The 18,737-nt window shown below is 48.8% G+C and overlaps 1 protein-coding gene across 4 annotated transcripts in view; it reads left to right on the top strand.

Moving 5' to 3' along the window:
* Positions 1 to 18,737, top strand: part of CYTH1 (cytohesin 1) — a 65,347-nt gene that overhangs the window by 32,904 nt on the left and 13,706 nt on the right. For all 4 annotated transcript variants that reach the window (XM_084837746.1, XM_084837745.1, XM_084837748.1 and 1 more), the window contains exons 2-7: positions 12,281 to 12,363; positions 14,284 to 14,348; positions 15,636 to 15,702; positions 16,379 to 16,497; positions 17,471 to 17,551; positions 18,097 to 18,209. In XM_084837746.1, coding sequence (XP_084693872.1) covers positions 12,281 to 12,363; positions 14,284 to 14,348; positions 15,636 to 15,702; positions 16,379 to 16,497; positions 17,471 to 17,551; positions 18,097 to 18,209 — 528 coding nt within the window. The remainder of the gene's footprint in view (positions 1 to 12,280; positions 12,364 to 14,283; positions 14,349 to 15,635; positions 15,703 to 16,378; positions 16,498 to 17,470; positions 17,552 to 18,096; positions 18,210 to 18,737) is intronic.

An 18,737-nucleotide genomic window follows, 5' to 3' on the forward strand; every position in this document is an offset into this window, starting at 1 on the left:
TGATATCCTAGATTTTTCTGCATAGTGTTTGGAGTCTACGGGAGGGAGTGCAACACCCTGCTTCGTCTTCGGGCCGTGTTATGTCCCTCTTTCCCCTTTTTGGTGCCAATTGCATATGCACAGAGCACCACACAAGAATTTAGTAAGTGTCCTAACCTGCTGTATGAAATGGCTTACTTGTGAGCAAATTGACTGGCAGAAGCAGGGCTTCAGCTGGAGAGCGTCCTACTCAGTAGATCTGTTCTCAAAGAAGTGTGTAAAGTTCCTCACAATGTCCTCCCTTCAGACACTGTGGGGAAGTGAATCCCTCTCTGATGAGCTTGCTTTCATGTGGCAATACCTGGGAGCAGGGACCCATCTTGAAGGAAAACAGCTGGAGCAAACACAGCTCCTGGGTCTTGTAGAAGAGTCTTGTCTCCATGCCGTGTGATGTGTAGTTTTCACACCCTCATAATCTCTGGGTCTCATGTGTGAGGAAGTTAAAGTAGCCGTCTCACCGTGGTTCTTGCGATGGATGCCGGAGGGTGATTGGCTTGTTGCTTTCAATGTGCCGGAAACCATTTTGCCCAGTCTGTGGCTGCAATGGTGATAGGAGTTAATAGCCCTAGCTCTTTGGAGTCTTATCTTGTCATGGCAGCGAGTTCTTATGAGAGTAGGGGGATGTGGACAAAAGATGATTGTAAGTCCTGTTCCCACATCTGCAGACACCTGCTGATGTAAGACGGAGAGCATCTGTTAGGGTTAAACATCTTGTGCACGTACACAGGAAGCTGACAATACCTAGAATTTCTCTTCTCCTTTGCTGCTGTTAACCTCCGCCCCTGCCTTTGGTACACACTAGAGTGCCTGGGATTGAATGCTAAGTATTATTCATGGGTCTTGTTCAATAACTGCCCTTTTCTCTCATCCCTGGGGCAGCCGAGTCCCCACCCCCCATCTTGCCCATGCCTCACCTTGTGCAGGAGAGATGACAGCAAAAGCATGCAATTTATTGTTGGTTGATATAATCCCATCAATGTGTATTGCACTTTAAATGGTACAAGAAGACTAGTCCCTGCCCCAAGAAGCTTACAATCTAAAATTTGACCTGGGGGCAGGGGGGACAAAAGGGAGGTAATGGTAAACAAGGGAGGAATATGCCATTGTTCCAGTTTCATGTGCTTAGAATTGGTTGCAGGCTTAGTTGCAGTAGAGCTGCCTTCCCCAACCTGGTGCCCTCCAGATGTGTTGGACTGCAACTCCCAGAATTCCTAGCCAGGAATTACGGTCAAACATACCTGGAAGGGACACCTTGGGGGAAGCTTTGGTAGTGTATAGGAAGTAGTAGGTTGAGGCAAGGTCCTCACAGAAAAGTTGTATCTTCAGGAGGGCTTTGAAGGATTCTGTTTTGGATGAATCCGATATGCTGTCACCTCTTAAGCATTTGGTGTCACTTCCCAGGCAGCCTGGTCTATAAATGCATCCCCCCTCCCTCTCAGAGCATTCTTCCGAGGTGGCATATCCATGTCCCAGTGAATGCACTTGGGCTGAGGAAAACCTTCCACAAGCGCCGCCATTCTCCTCTCCTTCACTCCCCGTTAACAAACCCAGAACGGATTTTCATGTTAAGTTTTGCTCTCCTAAACTCTCCACAAGGTGTCTTTATTTCTTGCCTGATGAACCTCTGTGGCCAAATCGAAACCTGTTCGTAGAATCATAGAATAGTAGAGTTGGAAGGGGCCTACAAGGCCATCGAGTCCAACCCCATGCAGGAATCCAACTCAGAGCATCCCTGACAGATGGCTGTCCAGCCTTGTCTTGAATGCCTCAGGTGTGGGAGAGCCCACCACCTCCCTAGGTAATTGGTTCCATTGTCGTATTGCTCTAACAGTCAGGAAGTTTCTCCTGATGTTCAGCCGGAATCCGGCTTCCGGTAACTTGAGCCCATTATTCCATGTCCTGCACTCTAGGATGATCTAGAAGATCTAGAATTCACTTTGAAATTTGTTTCTGTCTTCCAAAGTATTAGCTATCCTGCCCAATTTTGTGTCATCTGCACATTTGAACAGCATTCCCTGCACCTCCTCCTCCAATTCATTAATAAAAATGTTGAAGAGCACTGGGCCCAGAACGGAGCCCTGCGGTACCCCACTCATTACCTCTCCCCAGTTTGAGAAGATCCCATTGATAAGCACTCTTTGAGTCCGATTCTGTAGCCAACTGTGGATCCACCGGATCGTTGTTTCATCTAGCCCAGTTTGAGCTAGTTTGCTCATCAGGATATCATGGGGCAGTTTGTCGAAAGCTTTGCTGAAGTCGAGGTATATGATGTCCACAGCATTCCCATAGTCCACAAGGGAGGTTATCTGATCCAAAAATGAGATCAGATTCGTCTGGCAGGATTTGTTCTTGACAAATCCATGTTACTCCATGGAACAGATGTTGGGAACATCACCTGAGTGCATTTTATCTTGAGACAGTTTGGCACCCTGGCACCCTCCAGATGTGTTGGATTGCAACACCCATCACCCCCAGCCAGCAGTGACAATTGATTGCAGATAATGAGAAGTGTTAGTCCAACACCCCTTCTCCTTGGGATCAATTTGTCAGATGTGGTGTTGTTATTTTCTAGATGCTTTTTTAAAAACGACCTAAGCTCAGTACTATCTCTCCTGGAATGAACGAAGTAGGAATTCATTTCTGGCTATTTCCAGACACAACAATTTCAGTTCAGTGTATTTTCACTATTGAATAGACTTTTATGTTCTGAAAGAAGTCACCTTCTGCCTGGCCATGTGAATGAGCTAATAAATGTATCAGTTGAAGGCCGAGAGCTATTAGACATACGTAAAGCACACTGCGTTTGAGTAGCTCATATGTAAAGTTGGAAGAAAATAAGAAGGATGTTAATGTTGGTAACTTTAACACTCAAGTGAAATCTAATGAAATAATCATGATTGTGAAATATTTTGGTCACTTTTTACTAGGGTGTCATACAGCCTGAGCCCACATTTGCCAGAGGTGAGGGATCTTGCCCCTTAGTCCTCGCCCCTGTGAAAATTCAAAACATTGCACAGGTACACATTTCAGTTGCTGTTCATCAATGGTGGAGAGCCTGCAGCCTTCCAGATGTTGTTGAACTCCAAATTCCATCAGCCTCAGCCAGCAAGGTCAGGGGTGATGGGAGGTAGTCCAAGAACATCTGGTGGGCCACAGGTCCCCCCACCTCTTAGAAGCCAGATAAGTGCATGGGAAACTTGTAGTTCCACTTGACTTGTAGGGGTTTAGGGGGAGACTGGTGTTGTGGAGAAGTCTCTTTTCCTTCCTGCAGGGGATGTTCGCACAGAGGTCTTCCTCTGGTATTGAGGGAACAGTTGTGCTGCTTGGCAGGCAGGCAGGGCCTTGAAAAAATGCTAGTGAATTCCAAACCAGCAAGCCTTTCATGAGAACTGGGAGTCTGGCTGACATCTGAATGATCAAATGCCTGGCCGTATAGCAAATTGCAGCAGCAAACGGTGCATCTGATCGCTGTGATTCCTTTTAAACCAAGTCAGCGGAAAACTTTCCAAAAACCTCAGATGAAGGTCTGTGCTCAAGACAGCATGCACAGGGCAAAAACATCTTGTATGAAAATGCACAGCTTGAAATCAAAGGGTAGGAATGAAGAGGATGTGTATGCGTGGTGGCAGTACAGATGTGGGGGCATCCCTTTGCACAGTCTGAAAGTAGAGTAGAAATTAATGTGGGCAAAATGGATGCCAGCTTAAAGTTGTAAAACAAAAAAAGAACAGAAGTTTGTTAAGCAAATAACAACAGTTGATGCATGGATTTAATAACTATGCCAAGTGGGTAAAAGCTGAACCTGCAGTGCTTGAAGCCAGGGTGTTTGTGCCTGAGGCCAAGGTTTCACAAGATAAAATGCCTCTCCACCTACATTATAATTTGACGGGGGTGGGGGGAGATAAGAATACATCAGAAAGGGTGAGTGTGTTGACATGCTAGTCGGTGCAGGAGTGTTATATGTGTTCCTAGTATGCTTGGCAAGTAATTGCTACTGAACGGAGAACTAGGAATAAAGGACTGTATCCAGTGTCAGTCTTAGGGTACTTAAGAGTAGACTCATTAAAATGAATGGGACTTAAGCTAGGCTAACACTGGATACAACCCAAAATCATTGTGGTCTCAATGTTTGCAGGTGCTATGGGGCTCTGGAACAGTTTGATGTAGACATAACAGGCAGTAGACGAAGAGTCATTGTCTTAAGAGGCTAAAAATAATTTTCTTGTTGGGCACATAATTCCACCAGAGCAGACATCCCCAACCTGGTGCTTTTTAGATGTGCTGGACTACAACTCCCATCACCCTCAGCCAGCATGGCAGGAGTTGCAGCCCAACACATATGGAGGGCTCCACTTTGGGGAAAGGCTGCAGTAAAGCACCCGGTATCAGGTCCAGATGGCGGTAGAACATAGGTGTCCGATGGATATCAGTTTCACAGATGCATCTTCGTTCATCTGCCGCTTGCCGCTATGGCCTCCCCGAGCTGGCCATGCAGGGGTTAATGCCTGGGCTCTGTATAGCGGTGGGTGGGTGGTTCCAAAGCTGTCATCCTCCATGGAAGCCAGCAGCTCAAGCAGCACAGCTCAGTTTAGTGGAATGAGAAGAGGCTGTTGAAACACAGCCCCTCCTTCTGGATAGGGCTGGGCTCCCAGCACATGGGCTACTAGCGCACTGATGGTGCAGCACAGGTTTTGCATTGACAGTGGGCAGAAAGAGCAGGGTGGCAGTTTGTGGTAAGCCTGTGTTTGTGTGTGTGTGTGTGTGTGTGCGCGCGCGCGCGCATGGGCGTACTTGCAAATGAGAATTCTGTCTCTGCTTTTCCTAGATGAAAAGCTGCTGTTTGGCATCCTGTCTGTGTTCTGTCCATCCGTCACAGCTGCATTTAGTACCATGTGCCTGTGTCTTATTCATGCTGAGCACCATGCGCCTGTCTTTTCTGTCATAGCCATGCACTGCATGCCTATCTGCCCTGTTATCAGTGTGCTTTTTTTTCCATGCCTGCCTGCCTGTTTGAATCTCCCAGTAGCTTGCTTTGGGCTTGGAGGTCACAGTGTCGCTGCTGCTTTCCTTTGAGTATGTATTTGGGGGGGGGGGTGCTGCATTGAAGAAGGGGTTGAAGAGGCTGGGGCTGGGGGAGTGTTAGCCTGGCTTTCGCAACCTTCTGCCTTGTGTATGGGAATCTCTCTCTCCACCTGCTCCCTCCCCTGTCTGTTAAATCTGTGTGTGGGAATTGGATTTTCCTGCTGTGTGTATAGGAGGAAGGGGGAGAGAGAGAGCGTTTTTGCCAGGGGGTGGAATGGGAGTGAGGTCACAACTTTCTTCTATAGGGTTGTTCAAGGTCCTAAAGTAAAGCTGTACAAGTTCTGCCAATGATGTATTTTGGGTAAGTGATATGGGGTAGATAAGACTAATGCCACTGTCAGTATGGGCTGCCATTGCTCTTCCAAAAGAGAAGGTAGAAAAGTGTGATACTAGGAGAGCAGGGAGACTGTCTAGAGCAGTGATTGGTTGCCAAATGGGCATCTTGTGTGCAGCTTGCTCAGACCATGTGGTTGTGGGTGGGGGGACATCATAGCACAAGGGGCACAGGGAAGGAGTTCCTCTTCTGAGTCAAAGGTTGGAGCCAACAGGTGGGCCTTGGAGGAAAGAAGAAACTGGAGGCACAAGCCTCTTAAGCAAAGTGCTCTTGGAGCCGTTAACCTGAAAGTGCAAATTAGGAAGAGGTTCAGCCAGCTACCATCTTAGAGGCTGCCTGAACTTTCATAGCTCTCATCCTCAACTTTAAGATTCTACCCAGAATGGCTTTGAACAATTCTGAATTATTGTGAAGGGAGTGGAATTAGAAGGGGGATTGCTTTGTGCCTCCTGTTTCCACCCATCTCTCTGTATGGTATGTTTCAGTGCAGAGGACAGAACTGTCTTTGGAAGTTGAATGGCACTCCTGTTAGAGCAGGCGTGGGCTGTGTTTGACAGGGAGATGAGTTGCTCCAGGTCATGTTTTCCTTCCTGGCAGGCCCAGGCGGCAACTCTGGGGGGTGACGGGGACCCATGTGGCTTAGCTCACTGGCATGAAATAAGGGGAACAGGAAGGGTACCCGTGGGGTGGGTTTCTCTGAGAGAGAGCGGAGCTTAGATGCAGTATAGGTGTGCACCTTCCACCTACTTGTGTGTGCAGTGTAATTCAGAAAACAGTGCTGGGTGAAAGGAAAATCCCTGGCATCAGCAGGCTGTTTTGGAAGAAAACATGGGTAGTGCTAGGAGTCCTTTTTCCTACGGTAGGTATTGCAGGCAAGATTGCTTGGTCCTCTGGAAAGAGAGCAAGATGTAGGTGATTAGACCAAGGAGAGTTTGTGCTGATTAGCAACGCTGGGTAAACCTCCACTCCTTGGGGAGTGCTACACACACACACACACACACACACACTCCAACCCCCAGCTGATTGGAAGGCTTGTACTTGGGTACGTTGCTTGGATTTTAGCTGTCCAGAGTGCCTTGGCTCATTTGCTGTTTCTGTAAACCAGCCTTCCCCGCCCTGACACCCTCCAGATGTATTGGACTGCTGGCTGAGAATGATGGAAGTTGCAGTTGCAGTCCAACACATCTGGAGGGTGCCAAGTTGGGTAAGGCTGCTCTAAGCCTGTGGTGGCATGTGCATAGATACATCCCCCTCCTGCACAACCTCTTCTCATAGTACTGGCCAAAAAGTATATCTGTAGCACTGGCTTCACTAGCATTGGGAATCTGGTCAATTGGCCAGTCAGGTATTGTCAATTGATTTTCATGGATCATTTGACCACTGTCAGATAATGGGCAATCAAGAGTGCCCTTGTGGTATGTGGCAGCTTGCTGTTCTATTTCATGATAACAATAGCAGGAATAAGGCTCCCTTCTGTCCTTTCCCCAATTAAGCCAAATGGCCCACCTTTTCCTGCAGACTCCTTGCTTAACTGCTGACATCATCGAACAGGAGCATATAAGATTCAGGAGGAAACTTGGAGCAAAACACAAGGGAGTGATTGAAGGGCATCTGTCCTGTTCCACCATAGGAGACCTGGTCTGTGTGTGGCTGCTAATGGCTCTTCTCTCCACCTTGCCCATTGGAAACTTTAAGAGAAACTGGCTTCTGTAGCCAGGGAGTGGGAATTTGGACAGTTCCACAAGAGTCATCACAGTGGCACAAAGCTAGGTTTGCCAAGTTGACAGAATTTGAAATGAGAGTGGCAGCTGTGTTTGTAGTGTTGTGCATAAGCATGTGTTGTGAATCAAATGCATGCACACTATGCGGTTTCATACAGCTCTGCCTATTAATCGGAGGACGATGAAGACAGCTGGAATCATTTTTTCGCAGGCTATATTCAGCATGCTTGTGTGTTGGTCTCTAAGATATCATGCAAACTAGCTATGCGGCCCAGAGCAGAGCCTACACTCTTCCTCCCCAGCCCCCTTGCCATAGTCCTTTTCTTAGGCAGTGCAGCGTGAGGGCGGCTAGCATTGCCATCCTATATGGGAAAGATGAAAACAAGGTTCAGGAACCAGATTTCACAGTCTCCAAATTGCTATGGAAGCATTCCTCTTGGAAACTTTGCACATGCTCAGGGGTATGCTTTACCCTTTTTCTTGGAGTAGGGGGAGAGAAAGGTGCTGGAGTGTGTGGTGGTTTCTCATCTCTAGGGATTTCTGGATAAGAAGGACTATCTAGATCCATTTCAGTCTGGCTTCAGGCCTGGTTATGGAACAGAGACTGCTTTGGTTGGCCTGGTGGATGATCTTCTCTAGGAACTGGGCAAGGGGAGTTGGTTCTGCTGGACCTTTGGGCGGCTTTCGAAACCATTGATCATGATATCCTTCCGAAGTGGGACTGGGAGGCATTGTTATATGATGGCTCCGGGCCTTCTTAGAGGGGCAATCTCAGGAGCTGGTGCTGGGGGATTCCTGTTTGATGCTGTAGCTGTTGGCCTGTGGTGTCCCTCAGGGTTTCATCTTATGCCACATGCTATTGAACATATACATGAAACCACTGGGAAAGGTTGTCCAGAGTTTTGGGGTGTGGTGCCACCAGTATGCTTCTGGCACCCAGCTCTCTCTCTTTTTTTCATCTAAATCCAAGGAAGCTGTTCTAGTTCTAAACTGGTGTCTGATATTGGTAATGGAGTGGATGGGGGTGAACAAATGGAAGCTTAATCCAGACAAGACAGAGGTGCTCCTGGTTAGTTGAAAGGCAGATCAGGGAAGAGGGACTCAATCTGTGCTTGGTGGGGTTACACTTCCCCTGAAGTCTTAGGCTCACAGTCTGGGTGTAATCCTGGACTCGGCCCTGCACCTGGATGCCCAGCTCTCGGCAGTAGCCAGGTTTGCGTTTGCACAGCTGAGGCTACTATGTCAACTGGCCCTTTTCCTGGAGATGTCTGATCTGGCCATGGTCATGTATGCCTTAGTTACATCCCGTTTGGACTACTCTAACGCACTGTACATGGAGCTCCCATTCAAAAACTGTTCAGAAAAGTGTTCAGAAACTTTAGCTGGTCGAGAATGCTGCGGCCAGACTGTTGTCCGGGTTCAGTTACAGGGAGCAGCTGAGTCCCTTGGTACAACAGCTTCATTGGCTACTGGTCTGCTTCCAGACAGAATTCAGAGTGCTGGTTATGATGTATAAAAAGCTGTATACAGCTTGGGACCAGGCTACCTGAGAGTCCTCCTTCTGCCATACGAGCCTGCCTGGTTCTTAAGACCTTCTGGAAAGGCCCTTCTTTCAAGACTGCCACCTTCAGAGGTGCGTTTGGTGGTGACCTGAGAAAGGGCCTTTTTGGTAGCTGCTCCCAGGCTGTGGAGCTCCCTCCGAAGGGAGGCCGGGTTCACTCCCTTTCTGCTGTCGTTCCACTGGCAGAAAAAGACCACTTTATTCAAGAGAGCCTTTGGCCTGTAAGTATGTCTGTTGGGGCTGGGCGCTATTTTTTTTTATTCTCTAATTGTTATGTCTTTATTGTACTTTAATGTATTGTTTTAATCTATTTAAATTATGCCTGTAAATCACCATGAGTGCCATTTTTTGGTAAAAAGGCAGGGCACAAATCACATTAAAAAAAAACAAACTTTCCCCTTGGAAATTAATTCTGCACATATTTAGAGATACCCCCAGATGGGTTTTTTTTTTGGAAGCAAAAAGCCACAGTCCTACAAAGGCCACTCATGCCCAGGAGTAAGGTCTGTCAGAGCCCACTGTTGTTGCTGTGGGGAAGAGAGGCCTCCCAGTCATCTTAGACTGTGCTTTTGTGATGCTTCTGATAGAAGTGCCCAGTTTTGGAAGCGTGTGTGTGTGTGTTGTTCTAATAAATCAATGCTTTTAAGTATTTGACAGTATTTGAGCAGTCAAATGTCAAACTCTGGCTCAAGCTTCAAGCCTTGCGAAGCTCCTGCATTGTTGTCTCACCTGCCTTGCCTGAAGGGGAAGTGGCGAGACACTGCCTCTTTAAGAGCAGCCTCCTTTGTATGCTGCGGCTGCAGTGAGCTTGGCTCTGGGCTCCCAGCCTCGTGTCCAACTGCAAAGTAAGGAAAAGGCGCTTCCCTTGTTTGGCTTCTCTGTTCCAGCAGCCACACAATGGAGCCTTGTTGTGTCAGGAACTCTGATCTCTCTGCAAGAGGCTCAGGGCTGGCTGGGGCTTGGCATCTCACCCCAGTTATGGTTCTGGGCTTCCAGGAAGGACAGGGACCCCCCACTGCCCTCCCCACTCCCTCAGTACAGCAGGGGAGTTTTGAAGTACCACCGCTTCTTCCCTAAGTTGGCTAGGTTGGCATTCCCTAATGCAGCGGTGGGCAGAAGGTAGATCTCCAGGTGTTTGGGACTTTAACTCCCAGAAGCCCCTGCCAGCATGGCCAAAAGTCAGGAATGCTGGGAGTTGAAGTCCAAAACATTTGGAGAGCTACTTTCTGCCCACCCCTTCCCTAATGGATCACACAGTCCTTCCAGACTGGCTGGCATGGTTGTAAGAATGGCCAAATCTAGATTTGGACTAAGATTGACCTCTGGGCTCTGACCTGCCTCTCCCCATCTCAGGTCAGCTGAATCAGCAAAAATCCAAACCGAGGTCAAACCAAGGCACGCCCCCCTGCCTGCAGCGACTAGAATGTGTTGGACGTGAGCATTGCTTGAATTCCTCCAGAGGTATTTGGGGAATGTCTGTCTCATGCTGCTAGCTGCAGATGTGAGAACCCACAGCACTGTGGATGCCGCCCCACAGATGTGGGTGCAGGGTCCGTTTCGGCTACCGTGGCCCACCTCCTTCCTGGGGTATGCATGGCAAACTGGGTGCTCAGTATGAGTTCTACCTTTTGCTAGAAAGTCTCAGCTAACACAGCTTTCCTAAGCACTTCTTGTAAAGCAGGGGTGGGCAACATGTGGGCTGCACGCGGGGGTGCCTGGCCTTTTTTGCAGCCCTCCACAGCCTGGCCACTGCTTCCACACTGCTGAAAGGGGGAAAAGGCTCCTTTTGAGAGCAAAAAGCTGTGGTTTACTGCTGAATTATGGCATTGCAACAGCAGCAAAAGGGGCTATTTTAAAACAAATTACCCCCCCTTTCCAGCCGCTGCACCACCAAATGTGTCCCTTTTGTGACTCTTCACTTCTAAAAGGACTTTTTTCTCCACTGCAGCCACTGCACCTCCAGGTTTCAGGGACAGAGGGCAACTCCCTGGCCCTTGGAAATTGCCCACCCCTGTCGTAAACGCTTGTGCTTGTAAAAGAGGAGTTAGGAGTGATCTGCCTTGGACACACCTTTCCTCTGTGAACTCAAGTCGGTGTGAGGCCAGTAGGTGCAACGCACCTCTGTGCAGGGCTTTGTGCATGCTCTAGCGCTGCACTGGGTGCCTTTCAGAGGCTGACATAAGCCAGCCCCAGAGGACTGCAATGGGCTCGTTGGGCAAGCTAGGAAGGTGTGACAATGCTGTGTATGTATGGCTGCCATTTGCCATCAGGCCCTGCCTGATGCACCCCTGCAGCCTTAATTCACCCTGGATGACTGAGGCTGTCCTGGGGTTCTTCTGTACAATAGGCTCATGTGGAGGTGGTTGTGGTACGTAATGGGAGCAGACTCCCTGTTGCCTGCAGCCCATTTCCAACAACTGTGGTTGGATTAAACCGTCACTGCCCCCCCCCATCCTTCCTGGGGTCAGATTTTCAAAAATCTGTGCTGAACTGTAGCTTCCTGATGCAGAAGCAAGTTGTAGGCTAGTAAGATTCAGGGGGCGGGGGGGGGGGGAGAAGAAAGGCTCCTATGCCTTTTTAAATGGCATTATAGAAGGACATTTTCAGTGAGTCCTGCTTCTCCTGCCACTGCAGTGCTCTGAGGGAAGAAGCTGCCTGTTCTGAAATTCTCCCTTGTACACAGCTATTACATAAAGGCTCAGGAGTCGTACTAAACTTGAACGTCTTCTGCACAGTTAGAAGTGATGACTATATCGTGAGAGTTCTGCTTCTTTATCTGCAATTGCATTGGTCTTTCCAGTGACTTGGTTGCCTGGGTTTTAGATGGCCTTTCCCTTCCCATAAAATAACGCCTTCCGCTCTAACTCTTGTTCCAAGCAGGATCTCATTTGTACCATTAGCATTGTGTTCAGAGCTAGTGATCTAACACAGACCTCTGTAACCTAATATGCAAAATCCAGGGTAGCAATTGTGTGCTTGTGAGGCAGGGAGCAGCAATGGTCTGAGGCAACTTGATGCTATTTGCTATTGAAGTTAAGTAGATCTTGGCCTGCACGATGACAACCAGGGAGCCTCACCCTCTCAATTTCCAAGGGCCTGTTTTTGCTGGATCAGACAAAGGGTCCATCTAGCTCAGCATTCTGTGTCTAGCAGTGTCCAGCCAGATGCTCCTGGGAAACGCTGATAATGAATTCCATATAAAAGTATAAACTCAAAAGTGAAACGACTAAAATGTGTCTGCTGGGTCATGTGTGCGTGCCGGGTCATTCTGGTGACAAAAAGCAGTACTGTCTACAACAGCAACTGTTGTATCAGAGTCTCCCTGTACTGCGAGGAGCAGATCAAAGCATGATAAAGATCCGCTTCCCCCCAACCTGGGGCTGTCTAGATGTATTGAACTACAACTCCCATCATCCACCATTGGCCATGCTGGCTACCACTGATGGGAGCTATAGCCCCAACATATCTGGATGGCATCAGGGTAGAGCAGGCTGAGATAGAACCACTCATCGTAACTCTCTCTCTCTCTCTCTCGCCTGGTAGTGCCCAACGACCTGACCCCTGAGGAGTGCCAAGAGCTTGAGAACATCCGTCGACGCAAGCAGGAGCTGCTAGCAGACATACAGGTGTGTGTGTGGTGGGGGATGAGGGCGGGATACAGAAGGGCTGGAGCTTAGTGGAAAAGCACATACTTTGCTTGCATATAGAAGGTCACCGGTTCGGTCCCCGGCTCCTCCATGTAGGGCTAGGAAAGATGCCTGCCTGAGACCCCACAGAGCCGTGGCTGCCAGTCAGTGTAGAGGCAATACTGAGCTAGGTGGATCAGTGGTCTGGCTCGGTATCAGGCAGCTTCCTATAGAAGACACCAAGTCAGTGCCCGAGCAATGAGATTTGCATGTATCTCATTTCTGACACTAAAGGCAATAATTTCTGCCCTGTCCGAGTTCCTCCCCCAAAGAAGGTTTGGTGGTTGATGTGGGATACGGCTCTGGCATTTCTGGGCCTGGAACCTCTTTGTTCTGGTTGCTCCCTCCCACTCTCTTTTCAGGCTTGACTACTTGCAGTGTCGTAGCTCAGCCCGGCAAGTGTCAATTAAAAATAAAGGAGTACATCTGAGCATGTGCAGACTTCTTCCTTTCTGCTGTGTAGCCACAGCCAGTCTCCAGATGTCTTGGGTTAGCAGCTAATGATTCTTTGTTGTGTGCGTGAGTTTTGGCATTTCTTCCTTTGGAAATCAAGCACTGGGTTCTTCCACTTCCCCTCCCTAAAAGGGATCTTCCGCACAGCAGCCTTGAGGGTTTGCTCAGCAGGGTCTTGGGCACACATCACCGCAAATCAGCAAGGAGCCCAGTTCTGGCTGCTCCAGCAGGAGTGCTGAGGGGAGATATTGCCTGGGGGCCCAATTAGCCAGCAGGGCTTCCATTACGTAGAATGGAATTAAGCATTACGTAGGTGGGCAGGGAAAATCCCACCTCCCCGCCCTCTAGCCCTGGCCTGTCAGGTTGATGCACCTTGTGGACTTGACAAGGTTAGTGGGAGGGCATGGGCTACAGGATTCTATTTCTTCATCTCCCTTTTCCTCACCCAGCACTCACAGTGCAACCAACCACCTGCCATTCAGCCCATCCCCTCTAAGGCACGAGATAACCATTTCAGACTTGTGTTGTTCTTCAAGATGAGGATGTGTGCTCCAAAGCAGTGCTTTGGAGTATTACCCCCGCCCTGCATCCCACTCCTTGTATTCTCTGCTAGCCAGCTAGACCTATCCTCTTGGCTCTGGCATGAGCTGCCTGCTTCCTGCGGCAACTTGCTTATGGGTGCTGTGCTTGGCGGGGTTGATCATCAATCCCATTAGCAATAAATAAGGTAGCAGCAGAGGCTAATCACTGCCATATGCTGGACACTTCCTAATGAGATTAGCCCAGTAATTGTGTTAGTTCCAGGGGCTCGCTCTTCTTATTTCCTTCCTAGCGGAGCTCAGCATGCTGGTACATCCCAGAGACTGGCATCCACAGCCCTGTTTGTTTCTGATCCAGGATGGGCAGACATGCTTTTCTCTGGTCTCTGTATCCCAGGGCAGTGGGTGCCTGCAGCAGGCTTTGGCTATAACTGATTATCGGTGAAGCCTCTGAAGAGGAAACAGGGTTTCCTCTTAAACAAAAGGGAGAGCTCTGTTGGTTAGATCTGTGGATAAAACCCAGCTCTCTTACTTTTCTAAGTCTCTACCCAGCAGGCTCATGGGATTTGGAGGTGAAGTGAACTTGGCACGTCCTTCCTGTGCTTCTCTCTCTCTCTCTCTCTCTCTCTCTCTCTCTCTCTCTCTGCTCCCTGCCCCCCAATTCATTGATCATTTTCCAACTTGGATAATGAAGTTGGGGAAAGGCATAGAGTTCAGAGGAGGCTGGAGTAATAGGGATCTTCCTTCATTCTGAAGTTCTTTTTTTGCAAATGCTGTCTCTCCCCGCACACACGCACACGCTATCCAACTGACCAAGAGCTCCACTTGATTGCTTTCTCATTCATTTTTCTATTGCTCTTCTTTGCAGCGTCTGAAAGATGAGATAGCAGAAGTGACTAATGAAATCGAGAACCTGGGCTCCACAGAAGAGAGGTGAGTACTGCTTCTGTTGGAGAGGTGGGGAGGGTGAAATTTGGGGGCCTAGTTTTGACTGGTTTTAGGAATGGACATTCTGAAGACTAAAGTAAGCAGGCTGCCAAAATCCTTCACTTCAACGGAGCTGAAATGGATTCTAACATGAATGGATATTCAGGGTCAAATTTTCCCACTGAAATGGAAATGTCCACTTCTTCTGGGAGGTCAGTGGCCTTACTCTAGTGCATGTAGCATTTAGCCAGTGCTGTGTATGAAACAATACCCAAACACACACAGGTGTTCACACCAAAAACAAAACAATAACTCCCATGCAATTACCTAATAAAATTTCAGTTGACTGTAGTTGTTTGAAGAACGAGGCTCCCTTGGTCTAGATTCCATCACATGTCTTCAAAACTGAAATGCCCATCTGGACTTTGTTATGCAAAGCAGAAGCTTTGCTTATGTTTACGGCCTGAAGGCTGAGCCTTAGGTCTGTCAAAAGGTTGGGAAGACCCAGAAGAACAGTGTGTGTGTGTATTGCTCAGTCCTGTGAGTAATGACATGGATCTCAAAGCTCCTGGGCTTCTTGTTGCTCTTAATATCATCAAGCGATCTCTGGCCTGATCTGTTCTCCAAATAGCTCTAGGTCTCCTCTTACCCTCACCCCACCCCCAACTCTTCCAGGGCTTGTCTTGTTTCTCCGTCTGCCATCAGATTCCCTGTCTCAGGCTGTTACTCTGAACTGGGCCAAATCGAGTCGCCAAAAGGTTAGGTGGCCCAAGTTGTCAATGGAAACTGACATGTGACGTCTCTTCCAGTCGCTCAGTGTGGTTTCCTCTTCCCCCTCCCTGCAGAGGCTAGGCCTTCGCCATGTGCGGCAGCTCAGGAGGAGTTCCCTCCCCCTGCTACGTTGTCTGTCAGGGCACACACGTTTGGAGTATGGGGCAGAGACCTGCCTGCTGGTCATGCCAGTTCCCTGCTGCAGGCTCTGTTTTAGTGCTGGGAGACATTCAAGTTTCACCACACACAACTGGGGCTGAAAGGTTGTATCGCTTGGGATGGGGAATGTAGTTCTTTATATTACAAAACTTAGACTTGCAAGTTGGAGCGGAGGCTCTCTGTGTGTGTGGCGGGGGCAGGTACATCCTGCTGGAGATGGGAAAAGAAAGTGGCTGAATGTCTGACCTAAATTGTGTCTGTGCCTAAGTTGCAAGCAGGGAGCATCAAGGAAGTTCTGTCCACAGGCTGTTCTTTGGTGAAGGTGGTGAAGGGAGTCTCACCAAGCCTTTTTGTGCCCTCTAGGAAAACCATGCAGAGAAACAAGCAGGTGGCAATGGGCAGGAAGAAGTTCAACATGGATCCTAAGAAGGTGACCAATGCTGCCTTACTGTGGTGCTGGCAGTAGCTGTGGTACAGGGACCACTGCAAGGTCCACCATTGCAAGCAGGGTTAAAGGGCCTAATCACAAGCTGGCTGTTGTAATTTTTGTTACCCAGAATTGGATTTGAGTGCGTCTGTCTCACGTGCATGCTCTTTCTCTCCCCCCCACCCCCAAATTATTTGCTTATTCCCCCTCTGAGCAGTTCCTTCCTGTTCAGGGGCTCTTGGGAAGCAAATGCCCAAGACCTCTAGTTTTCCCATTCTATCCTTAAGAAGAGCCCCAGGGTGAGGAAGCTTCTTTGCAGCACCTGAACATGGCTTGTGGCCTTGTGAGGCCTTGGGGTTACTTGGATTTTATGACAGCTAATCCTGGCTCTTGCTGGAGCATGCCTAGACAGCAGATAGACTCCTACAGAAGGCGTAGTGCAGTGGCTAAGATGTAAGTCAGGAAGTCACTACTTCCAATCTTGAACACAACACTCAGCAATATGGTCTATCTTCAGGGCTATTGTAGGGGTGCTGACATTTGATATGCAACCTACTGTGACCATTTGAAACCTGCTATATACAGGCTGAGTAGTATTGCAGATGTTTTGGGTTCTGATACCTGTGGTCTTCTATAGAGGGAATTGAGAGAGACCCCCCTCTCCTCTCTGTGTTTGCAGGGGATCCAGTTCCTGATTGAGAATGACCTCTTGAAGAACACACGTGATGACATTGCCCAGTTCCTCTACAAGGGGGAAGGGCTCAACAAGACTGCCATCGGTGACTACTTGGGTGAAAGGTAATTGAGAGGGAGCTCTGGTGCTTTGCATGAGATGTTTGGCCTTTCTCAGCAGCTGTGTTATTGGGCCTTGGTTCCTGCCTCTCAGCAACATTCAAGGAGGGATCGTGACATGGAGCATCTCTAGAGTTGGTGATGGAAGGCTCTCTTGCCAGGACCACATGGTTTCAGGTTTCCCAGGTGGACTGGCTGAGTGTGGGCTCGTGGTCAAGAAGTTCTAGCGCCCTTGACCTGCTACAGTGTTTCTTTGGTTGGCCCAATAATGTTTGCTTGTCCTGGGTGGGAGAAGAGCTAGGAATGGCAAGTGAGATGGTGAATATTTAACTGTTTGGGGCTGCTGTTTTGTTCTCTTTGCAGCTGGGCCATATTTCTCAGTGCTGCCTGAAAGTTACTTTGGCACTACATAACTTCTGGAGCCCTGAAATAGCCTGTGTATGCTCTTAGTCACCTGGAATACTATTGGTAGCTTCTCAGGAGTAGACGCTAAGCTAGCTTTCCCCAGTAATGGCCATTGGCTGTGCTGGCTGGTGATGATGGGAGTTGTAGTCCAACACATCTGGAGGGTACCAGGTAGGGGAACCTGCACAAGCCTGTATTCAAGGCTTCAGCGTGTGTTAATCCGACACCTTGTTCTTGCTTGAGATACGGCCAGCATTATGGAAAGGACCGTGGCTCAGTGGCAGAGTAGGTGCTCTGCGTGCAGAAGGTCTCGGCTTTACTCCCTCGCCTCTGCAGTTAAAAAGACCAGGGAGCAGGTGATGGGAGAAACCTCTGGAGAGCCCCTGCCAGTCAGATTAGCACTTTTGGGCAAGATGGACTCATAAGGCAGGTTCCTGTGATTCGGGCACAGCCAGGGCAGCGCAGTCATTGGTGGCAGCAGCCCAGGTCTGGCAACTGTACGTGGTAAATAACACTATGTCATGGAGAAATGGCTTGCTCCCCTGTCTCACCCTGTTTTTCTTCCTCTCTGTAGAGATGAGTTCAATATCCAGGTGTTGCACTCATTTGTGGAGCTGCATGAGTTTACTGACCTCAACCTTGTACAGGCCCTGCGGTGAGTGACGGAGCTGCGGCTGAACCTTCCATTTCCCGTTGCTTCCTCCACCAGTGAACTTGCACATAGAGAGGCAAGAAGAGTACATGAATGGCAGGGCTGGCCCAAGACAGCTTATTGCCTAAGGCAAAGGACAAGATGCCCCGCTCCCCACATGCAGAAATCAGCTGGATTGGCAGTTGAATCTTTCTTCAACGCAGGTGATGGGATGGAATCCACTCCCCACACCTGAGGGCAGCAATCTAGGTTAGGGGGTACAGGGCAGGCTGCACAGCACACAGAGCTCTGTCCTTGCTTCCACTCTTCACCATTTCCCCAGAATCTGCCGTCTAAGGCAGCCGCCTCACTCTGCCTCATGGGGTGGGCTGTAGAGCTCCCTAAGGAAGACTAGGCCTAAACAATTCTGTTTTGGGTGCAGAGTGTGGGTGAAAGTTTCCACTATATCATGCAGCCTATCTGTTAAGGAATTTTACTTCTGTGGCATCCTTGCTCACAGCTTGACACAGTATGGCTGGACCCGTGCTTGTTTTCTGTTGCCCCCACAGGCAGTTCCTTTGGAGCTTCCGGTTGCCGGGTGAAGCACAGAAGATTGACCGGATGATGGAAGCATTTGCACAGCGATATTGTCAATGCAACCCTGGTGTCTTCCAGTCAACGGGTATGTGGATTGCCATCCTGCAGGCTGCAGGAGGTTGGGACAAACCTTTTCCTCGGAGGCATGGGCGTGGGAGAGGTGTTCTCTGAGACTTGCAGCAGGATAGTCTTTTGGCTTCCAGTAACAGATCTTCAGACTGGTTGTTTGGGAGTGGAGAAGGGTTGTCTACCTCAAGCTTCATACACTCTGGTGGATAGCTTTTAAAAATGTTTTATGCCCTTTCTGTTCCAGTTGGAATGGACAGACCCATGCACACACACACCCAAAGGTGGAGAACAACCCAAGAAATACACAGCTTGCAGCATGGGACTGCTAGGCTGCTATTTATTTACAATATCAACATGTTTGCCACTCATAACATAAAGTTCTCTGGGCGGCTTACAATTAATAAATATAAATGTGAAATAAGACATTAAACTATAAAAATCAGAAACAGTATAAATACAGCATCAGCAACAAAACTTAGCAATGCCAGATTTTAAAACTGATTGGTCCAGACGACATGAGTTATTTCAAAAAGCTTGGGTGGCA

This window comes from Heloderma suspectum, chromosome 2, assembly GCF_057233095.1.
Source record: "Heloderma suspectum isolate Gila_16-S chromosome 2, 16-S_ref, whole genome shotgun sequence".
NCBI lineage: Eukaryota > Metazoa > Chordata > Lepidosauria > Squamata > Helodermatidae > Heloderma > Heloderma suspectum.